The 10,765-nt window shown below is 38.8% G+C and overlaps 1 protein-coding gene across 2 annotated transcripts; it reads right to left on the reverse strand.

Moving 5' to 3' along the window:
• Positions 1-419: 419 nt before the first annotated feature.
• Positions 420-6,300, reverse strand: LOC311090836 (uncharacterized protein). 2 transcript variants are annotated; one of them, XM_084126396.1, is made up of 4 exons: positions 6,035-6,295; positions 5,516-5,575; positions 2,051-2,301; positions 420-1,558 (listed from the first exon to the last, which is right to left on the reverse strand). In XM_084126396.1, the coding sequence occupies exons 3-4, from the start codon at positions 2,133-2,135 to the stop codon at positions 465-467; spliced, it is 1,179 nt and encodes a 392-aa protein (XP_083982522.1). In that variant the 5' UTR covers positions 2,136-2,301; positions 5,516-5,575; positions 6,035-6,295; the 3' UTR covers positions 420-464. The 2 variants fall into 2 exon arrangements, with proteins under 2 accessions (XP_083982522.1, XP_083982521.1); XM_084126395.1 differs by lacking the exon at positions 5,516-5,575 and having other exon boundaries at positions 6,035-6,300.
• Between the last annotated feature and the right edge of the window lie 4,465 nt (positions 6,301-10,765).

Raw genomic sequence — 10,765 nt, forward strand, 5'->3', positions numbered from 1 at the left:
CCAAATTCAGCCGACGGTGCGGAACGAACTGAGAAAACTTAGTCTAAAACTTTAAACTTGGCTTTAGAGGCATAAAACATATTTTAGCGTTAGGTAAGTGCCTATTACCAACATAATCCAATCTGGAGTTAATTAATACATCGTTCGACCAGGCATAACTGTTTTATATACATAAATATAGGTTACATGTGTTTGCGCACGTGATATTAGTATTTACAAGATTTCTTATCCAGTGCAAAATGGCCATTATTATTACAGACATTTTTTTTATCTGTGGTAAAAATTACATTACTCCATCTACCCTTGTAAACTTAATCCCGTCCGAATAGGGCTCAAGTCTTTCTATTTAACCAAGCATTTCACCACATTAATAAAATTAATCTAGATGATATAGTGCTTTAATGAAAAACTCCATATTTGATCTCAGATTACTTTATTGCATTTGACATGAAAATGAATGTTGATCACTTGAAACATTTTTTCATATGCTTGAGAAGGCTTGATAAATATTTAAAACTCTTCTCACACTTAATACAGTAGTACGGCTTCTCTCCAGTGTGAACTCGCTCATGTTGTTTCAGGTTTCCAGACTGAGTGAAACTCTTGTCACAATATGAGCACTTGTAAGGTTTTTCTCCAGTATGAATTCTTTGGTGCCGATTCAGATTGCCAGATGTAGTAAAGCTCTTCCCACATTTAAAGCACACAGGATTTTTTTCTTGAACATGTTTTTTCTGGTGCCGTTTAAAATTGTTCAGTCGGGAAAAACTCTTTCCACAGAGAGAACACACATAAGGCTTCTCATCTGAATGAACTTTCAGGTGTTGTTTTAGATTTGAATACGAATTAAAACCTTTACCACACTGATCACAGTTGAATGGTTTTTCTACAGAGTGACGGAGCAGATGATCTTTAACACTTTTTGCATCTTTGAAACTCTTCTCACACTGAGTACAGTGGTACAGCTTATCTCCAGTATGAACTCGCTCGTGTGATTTCAGGTTTCCAGACTGAGTGAAACTCTTGTCACAATATGAGCACTTGTAAGGTTTTTCTCCAGTATGAATTCTTTGGTGCAGTTTCAGATCACCAGATGTAGTAAAGCTCTTCCCACAGTCAAAACACACATGATCTTTCACTCCATTATGTGTTTTCTGGTGCAGTTTGAAATTGTCCAGCCTTGAAAAACTCTTTCCACAGAGAGAACACACAAAAGGCCTCTCATCTGAATGAATTACCAGGTGTTGTTTTAGATTTGATGACGAATTAAAACCTTTACCACACTGATCACAGTTATATGGTTTTTCTACAGAATGACCGTGCAGATGATAACTGAGACCTGATGCTTGAGTAAAACTCTTTCCACACTGAGTGCATGTATACGGTTTCTCTCCAGTGTGAATTCTCATGTGTATATTAATGTTTACTTTTTGACAGAAACTCTTTCCACACTGAGAGCAGGAGTGCAGCTTTTTGTCTTTTGTTCCTTGAGTTTTGAAGTCGCAGTGTATCTTTATGTCATTTAGTTTCTGTCTTTGCTCCGTCACTTCCATCTGGTCTAAAATAAACATATTAATCAGTTAGAATCAGTTCAATGAGGTTAAATGTGAGAATTAAAAACACTTAGCAAGCAGAAAACAAGACACCTGTCTGTATAAAGACAGAACCGAACTTTGCACATTAAAGATACTTTATACCAGAGGTCTTCAATCCTGCTCCTGGAGGGCCACTGTCCTGCAAAGTTTAGTTCCAACCCTAATCAAACACACCTGAATCAATCAAGCACTCATCAAGCACTCCAGAATCGCTTGAGTATTCAAAGGCAGGTGTGCTAAAGTAGGTTGGAACTAAACTCTGCAGGACAGTGGCCCTCCAGGAGCAGGATTGAAGACCTCTGGTATAAAGTATCTTTAATGTGCAAAGTTCGGTTCTGTCATTCACTTGTTAATGCGATTAAAACTGGGTTATGATCATTTTAGATGCATTTCTATATCATTAGTTAAGAGCTACTAAAGCAGTCAACAATGAAGAATCAAGAATGGACACCAACCTATTTGTTCCTCAGTCTCTTCATGTTTTATTCTGGATGGTTCTGGATCACTCATGTCTTCAATCTCCTCTTTAATAAACTCCATCTTTAACAGTCTCACAGATTTCAGCTGCTACTCCTGGAGTTTGTCCTTCTCTTGATGGGAATGATGGGAATATTCCCAGTATTTATTGGTGAATTGTTGTGTGAGGGGCTTCACTGCAGGCGTGAACTGTGGTCACTGTGTGATACTGACGCCCACAGGACCAGATCTGGAAAAATCAAAGATAAATTTTTTTTCCATTATTGTCCAAAGTAGTGTTGTCACGATACCAAAATTATTGATGTCGATACTTTTTCGATACTTTTCCTGAAAAGGGAGAAACACTCTCAAATATCATTGCTGTGCTTTATTTTAAAACCGGGACAACAATCTAATCATATAACACACTAATAAATGAACATATGAACAGCAGATATATTAAACATTTGAACAAAATATGAAATATCAAAATATAAAAAATAAATTAGAGCGATGACATTCAAGGAATTTTTTTTTTTAGAAATTTAGTAGCATTATCTCATTTATCATAAGAAACATAAGAGCTTTATCTTGATTCTGAACTTTGAATAAAAATATGAACAGCGATTATATTAAACAATGTTTAATATTGGTAACATATGATAAGCCTCATTGGTGATATATTTGACATGTGGGGAGAGAGTTGTGGAAGGCCTATACTTCATGTTAAACATAAATATATAGCAGCAAAGACAACGTCGGCAGTGTTGACGGCAAAATAGGCTACAGAATAATTCGTTCTGTATTGAGAGGTGCAATATTTGAAAATCGATAATATTTTTTTTAATTACATTTATATTGTATTTATGTCAAAACTTTCAAACATCAAAATGTAATTTATTAATATGTATTCGTGTCAAAATGACATAGAAACATCTTTTCCTATTCTATTTTGCCTGGAAACGCTTCCAACACGCTTGCGTGTCGCGTGAAAAATAGGCGTTGGTTCTATTTCTAGCACGCGTTTTCCGTGTCTCGAGCTGCACCCAGACGCGTGTGTCACGCAGGCAGTTAACATGGGAGCTGAAATAAAAACGGACACGACACGCAGCCAGTGTGTCGCCGGCCTTACAAATCTGGAACGCGGTCATTCTTAGAAGTATCGATACTAATAAATTAAGGAATCGTGACGTTTTTAATTTCTGGTTTACTTTTGAAGTATCGTGCACCGTGCAACAGAGCAAGGTAGGCAACGTACTTCCATATGTCACTGGACCACTTGTGCTCGCACATGCAGCCATCTCGCTGTAGTGTTTTGTCACATGACACTGTCAGCGGCAGGTTCTTTGCTGCGTGCGTCAGGAAAAAAACACAGACGTCCATAGGGAGGCGTTTTTTTTGTTGTTTTTTTTTAAAATATCGATACTGATAAATTTAGGTATCGTGACGTTTTTAATTTCCGAGTATAGCGATACTTTTGAAGTATCGGTACACCGTGCAACACTAGTCCAAAGTCTGAGAGAAATAACAGAGCCATAATTTTTAAAGGATTAGTTCACTTTCAAATAAAAAATTCCTGATAATTTACTCACCCCCATATCATCCAAGATGTCCATGAAAAGAAATTAAGGTTTCTGAGGAAAACATTCCAGGATTTGTCTCCATATAATGGACTTCAGTGGCAACTAATGTCAGTCCAAATGTCAGTCTCAATGCAGCTTCAAAGGCTCAACACGATCCCAGTCGAGAAAAAAAGGGTCTTAACTAGCGAAACTATCGGGCATTTTCTAAAAATAAATAAAATTTATAAACTTTTTAACCACAAAAGCCCGTCTTGTTCCATCTCTGAGATGCGCCACGCATTACATCGGAAAGGTCACGCGTGACATCGTTAAACATCCGGGATATGCACACATAAGGACCATTTTAAACAATAAACTGACACAAATACATATAAATATGTGTCATTCAACATTCAATAACTTTGAATGGTCCTCCTACTCCAAACTTCTACTCCTACTACAAACTTATAAACACTGGGTCGGTACTTCCGACTACATCACGCGTGACCTTTCCAACGTGATGACGTAATGCGTGGCACATGTCAGAGATAGTACAAGATGGGCATTTATTGTTAAAAGTACATAAATTATTTTTTTTTTAGAAAATGACTGATTGTTTAGCTCATTTCGATCATTTCTTTTCGACTGAAGAAAGACAGACATCATCTTGGATGACATGGGGATGAGTAAATTATCAGGAAATTTTTATTTGAAAGTGAACTACTCCTTTAACTGAGCTGCTGATAAACCTCTTAGTCTCCAATAGTCCCTGTTTTCACCTCATTCATTACGGTGATGTCTGAGATCTTCTGTAAAATGGCACATCAAGCACATTTTATTGGTGTCAACAGGCTGAAACAGAGTCTGTGAAAAACTTTCTGCCAACATATTATTACACTCTAATCAGTGGCACAAAAAGTGGGTATGCGCTATATGTGGCGCATAGGGGTGGCAAAGCGATGGTATGGTACAAATTAAAAAAAAATGTTTTTGCCATTTTCTATATTTTGCTGCTGTTGTGCGTTTCTAAGTCATTTCTACATTCTCTTAATGTTATATAACATTTTAGAGGACTATGCGCCCTCAGGGTGTGTGTGTGTGTTCATCTGAGCCTCATTGGTCTGTCACTGCTCATCAATGTCAGAATATTTGAGATGACCAATCAAATCAAAGTAGGTGGGCTTTATGTTCACAGAAGCTGCTGAGCACGAATTTTAGCAGAGCGACTCGAAGCTTCAGTTTATGGTCAAGTGCGAGATAAGATGTAAGTAGCTAAACTAAACACTTCTTATTTGACAGTTTTTTTAGGTCATAAATGTTAAACGAATGACACAAATAATCAGGCAAACTAATACACTTTTGTCTAATTTCACTATTTTGAACTGAAAATAGGCCTATGTAACGTGACACATGTAATGTAATAATTAGTTTACAGTGCGTGCAGAATTATTAGGCACGTTGATTTTCTTTTTTTTCCAGGCACATTTTACCAATCCCAAAACACTTTAATCTTAATAACTAAAATTAATTTTGTATTTAATCATTTACAAGTGATATATAATTGTTCATGAAGGCTGGAAATGAAAAACGCCTTATATTCAGGTGTGCAGAATTATTAGGCACGTTTTCCTTTACAGATAAAATAAGCCAAAAAAGAGATTTAAATTATTAAATCTCTATGAGAAGGATGCAATACTAATGCAATACTAGAGATTGCAGTTAAGGCATGACCATTGGAAAGTAAAATATTCATTGGGTCAGCAGTCAGTCAGACAAAAACAGGTGGAGAAGAAAAGACACGTTAACTGCAAAATAATTAAGAATTAAGGTGAATAATTAAGTCTGAAACCATCAGGAACCCTTAAGTCTCCAGTGCCACCATTTTCCAGAACTGCAACCTACCTGGAGTCTCCAGAAGAGCAAGGTGTCAGGGTCTCAGAGACTTGGGTTAGGTAAAGAATCCTAAAAAATGACCCCTACTTAATAAGAATCACAAGCTGAAGTGTAGTAAAATACATGAAGACTGTTAATTTATAGGCTTTATAGACAGACAGATTGAGATTGACTCTTGAAGGACCAGCACCAAATCTTCTACCACAATTTGAAGAATTGTGCAAAGGACCCCAGGTTGATTTTACTAACCAACCCTTCAATATAAGTAGCATTTAAAGTGACTCTATATGAAGGTTGTTCATTTTTATGTTTCTCCAGATTTTATAAGGATGAAACAAGTCACAGGTTAAATGATTCAATTCATATATGAATTAAACAGGAATCTAACAAAGATAACAGAAATCATACACAATATGCCTATGAATAGAGGTTGATCAAAATGATTTAATTATCTATACGTTACACTAATTACAATGTACATTTAGGCAACACAAACATTAATTATATGATAAATATAACATCTCTGACCTGCAGTCTGGTAAGTTAAATATACGAAATCCGGAGAAAATATTCCACTTTGTCCTTCATTCACGATCGTTAACAGCGTCACTTTCAGCTTCAACTGGTGAAAGTTTCAGCTCGTCTCGTCTCTCGCACTTCTCTCTTTTTACGTGTTCGACTGTTACATTCATTTTAGCGTCAAAAGAGACAACAAAAAGAAAAAGAGAGAAGAAAACAAAACTATAGAGAGGCTCTCGCACTTCTCTCTTCTGCGCATGCTCGGTGCGCGCGGTGTCATGATTTTTCTTAAAGGGGCTGTATTCAGTAAATCACATCTCCGCTCTGTTATGGACCAAACCCACTATTATAATAATTATTAATAATGCACAATTATATTATATATATATATACAGACACACAACAATATATTGTTGAATGAATATATATATATATATATATATATATATATATATATATATATATTCAACAATATATTCACCTTCACTCGATTACAGTATTGCTTTTTTACATGTGTCCCATTATGTAATTGCAGCCTAATTATAGGGATATAATAGATAATAATCATAGATATACAGCAGTGGCGAGGCTGAAACTTTAAAGTGAGCGGATAAATTGGTAAATTAGGTTGGACCTCAATGTTAAATGTGATTTATTGTCAGCCAACAGTTTCATGAAAACAACAAAATCCATTTATAAAAAAAATAGCCAGTGAACAGAATATGAACAAAACACGACGGTAAATAATCATAGGTGATATGTGTGTGTAAGGCTGGACAAGACTTCTCACTCAAACCTCTGCCTGCTGAAGCTTTTGATTGCTTTTAGAGAGAAAAGCTGCTCATAACTGCTGGTCTAGGATCAGTTTTCTCCATAATAATAGCATATTGGTGGTTGCCTCAACCTGTTGACACTAATGACCCCACCATAATGGGTGAATGTATCAACAAATACTTGACATATGCATTCACAACCTTGTAATTATTGTACTTTAATACATAAAGTAAAACATCCTTTCCATTCAACATTTGGTCTGCATCAATAAAATAATAGTTTAGCTTTGAACACCTTTTACATGACACTGTTTCTATTCATGGCCATAGGTTAAAATAAAATAAAAATCTACTACACTATTTCAGTAAAAAATAAATTCAGTCCTCCTGATGTTCTCTTGTACACTTTCCTCATGTGGGCTTCTAGGTCGCTAGCATCTTTATTTGTGCCACTGTTGACAAGCAAGCGCTGCTCTGTCTATTGGCTGCTGTTGCCATGGTGCTGCTGAGGGTAAAGATTCATAGACAGTATAAGAAGTGGACAGAGCCATCTCATTGGATCTCAATTGAAACAAGTGAAGCCCATTTTTAGCGATTTCTTAGCACTTCCTTTCCTGACGCGCAGACTCAAACCGAGCAAAGCGTTACACGGACCACGTGAGCAACCCGTCTGTCTTCTAGTAGCTGTGCCAAGAGAAATCTGAATCATTCCCTTCCGAATCTTGCAGAGACGGAGAGTGTGAGTAGGAGCTGTCCATGAGCTTGAAGCAGGAGCAACTTTTGCTAGGTATTCTGATTAATTATATTGTCATTTTGCCTCCACGTCCCCCCGATTGCCCGCGAGCTTCTCCTCCCGTCCATACGGTAATCTCTCTACTGTGCGACAGAGAGTCGCGTGGTTATGACGCAATCGTTAGCCTACTTTTACAAAAACTGCTTCTACGGGGCCATAACATAAGCTACAAGGTAATGAAGCCTTTTATACATTGTCGTGTTTCTTTAGAAATAAATAATGGACAAATGGAGTCTTCAAACGCCTCAGATGTAAAGTTATTCGCTGTCAAAGTGACGCCAAAATGAATGGGAGTCAATGGGATGCTAACTGCAGGTGAAGTTCTGCTACAAGATGGCGGCACGCGGCCGGCTTCAACTTCCGGTCGACTTCCTTCCCGCCTGTAAAGATTGAGATGTAGTTTGACCATGTTACGCACATGACCGACCGACCAATGGTGGCATGCGAGAAGGCAGGACCTAAAGTAACGCAAAAACAGCGACTGTGGAAAGCAAAAGCCGAATCCTGGACATTTTGGGCGATCTAGAAATCCCAGCCGGATGCATTTCTGTAGGTCCAACAAGAGGACATGCCCGGGAAAAAGAGGACGTATAGTCACCCTACTGTAACCAAGAATACTAACACACACACACACAGCTTCTTCAAGGTTGGATTTGGTCGGGCTCTAACTATAAACAGGAGACTCTTCTCAAAACATCAAGACAACATGTTCTTTCTCTCAGGAAGAGGACACTTTATTTCTAACTGTAAAGTAAATGCTTTAACTAAGAAATGGTCACTCAAACTAAAGATTTCAGTGACCCCCTGTGACCATAGCTGTCAGGGTACCCTAGAAAAGCAGATGTATGTATTGACAAATGAGTCCATAATTCGTTTGTACATCCCATAATAAAAGCCGAGCTAAATGAGCAAACACTGCACCTCTCAGATATTTCATACAGATGGTTAAAGAATACATGAAAGAATACTTTCGATAATCACACTCATATAATAAAGAGGAAAAATATTGATCATTCTTTAATAACTTGATAAGTAAACCATATTATGTAAATCACTCATCAAATCACTCAAAAGGATATACTAAAGACTAAGAGACAAGGGATTCCAGATTTTCCCCTTCAAAGCAATGGTGTTGGCTTATAAGCATATTAAAAACACCATATACTGTACACTATATTTAAACTACATTCAAAGTTTAATTTTCACCACAGGGGGACTATAAGAGTTCCTTAAAGTTCTTTTAACGTTTAAAATTCTTTCCACACTGATGACATGTGAAAGAGCTTTTGGCCTCTGTTTTATGTTTTGAGACATTCTGTTAGCTTTTTTCAATAATTACCTTTTTTCTAAAGTTATTAAATCCTGATGATTGCCCTGTAAATCCATTATATTTGTTCACGCTTACTGCCGTACTGGCATAATTAAAACAATCTGTAAATAATGCAAGTGGTCAAGAGTTTGTCTATTGTTTCATATTTTACAGTTTCTATATTATTTTCTAACTATATTCACAAAATCTGGTGAACTGAAGCTTTGTTACTTTATTGTTCTTAAACAGTCAGTAATGAAGGATAAAAATGAACTCGATTGAATAGATCAATCAAGACAAGATGTTGTTTCTGTTTTATTTCTCATAATAACATGTATGATCAGAACAATTTATTATACTTAGTAAATATGAAAATGACGAATATATTTATTTCTAAAAAGAACTAATTAGCACACAAGGAAAATAAATAAAGAAAACATATTTATTTACACTGTAATGCTGCGTTCACACCGAAAGCGAATTGAGCGTCTGGAGCGAGTGATTTCCATGTTAAGTCAATGTAAAGACGCGTTGACGCGCATCTGGAGGTCCTGCAGTGCGATAGACAAGTTTAGTGCGGCGCGATGGACGCGATTTCGCCTCATTCGCGCGTCCGAAAGAGGCGAATTGAGCGTCTGGCGCGAGTGATTTTATTTGGTGCTTTTTGTGCATTCACGCGTTTAAAGCGAATTCGTGTCTGACGCCTGAGTTGAAAAATCTGAACTTTGGCGTCTGTTCACGCCGCGTCAACCAATCCCGAGCCTGCTTGCTGCTGTCACGTGGTGAAGTGACGCACCTGTAGTTGGTGTCCTGGAGGGTGATCATCGCTCCGATGCAGGACAATAGGTCATCAAACTGGGAGCGGGACAGGCGGAAGTACTGCTGAAAGTGGCCGTCATCCAGGCGCAGCTCCTGAAGCAAGTGGTGAAACTCGCAAAACTGGGTACACCTCCGGAGAGTCTGGTGGACCCAAGTACGGCGGCGATGACCCCTACGTCGGTGTTCTGCTCTCCAGAGCAAATACAGAGCGGTGACTCTCTCAGGAACTTCTCTCACTGGAACGGACTCGGGGATCTGCTCTCACTGGAACAGACTCGGGAACTACTCTCACTGGAAGAGATTCGGGGATCTTCTCTCACTGGAACAGACTCATGTGTCCGCTCATGCATACATGCGTCACTGGTTACTCTAGTGGCGTAAGATGAGAAATTGACCCTGACCGTAAGTTCTATGGCCGCTGTTTCCAGTTTTTTTCTTCAGGAGGCCAATGTAGGCACGGACTGCGACTCCGCGCTGCTTGAGGCAGGGCGAGTGACACAGTATTGAGTGTATGAGGAGGAAACGGCCCTTTGTGTGGAGGGATATGTGCTCTTATTGTGGGGCTCACAAAAACAGCACACAAACATTGCAAATGTCACCTACATGATGCAGAACACAGCGCTTGGGGCGAACACCCAACGAACACTCTCCTCCTTTTGGATGGTCCGTTTATAGGACGAAGGCTTGGCAGCCACGGACGGCTGGCGGAGCCGAACAGCTGCTCAGCCGATCTTAGGCAGGACGAGGTGCCGACGAGGATAGAGACCTCAACGATGGCTGGAGCGAGAAATTCATGACTCATAGCCTTCGCGCTTCTGCGCCTCAGAGAAATGTTCAGTAACTGACTCCACAGCGTCACCAAAGAGGCCGGAGGGAGTGATTGGAGTCTTTCTTTTCCAGCCAGGTGAGCCGTGAGCCAAACGGACGGGCACAGACGCGCGGCGACAGTCTCCTAGACAGAGCCCTGGGCTTCCACCTCGTCCCTTTAGACCATGTGCTCGTGGACGATGTGGGAGAACGGAGTTCTCCTCCTTGAAGAAGCCGGC

Source organism: Abramis brama, assembly GCF_963993115.1.
Source record: "Abramis brama genome assembly, chromosome: 10".
Lineage (NCBI taxonomy): Eukaryota > Metazoa > Chordata > Actinopteri > Cypriniformes > Leuciscidae > Abramis > Abramis brama.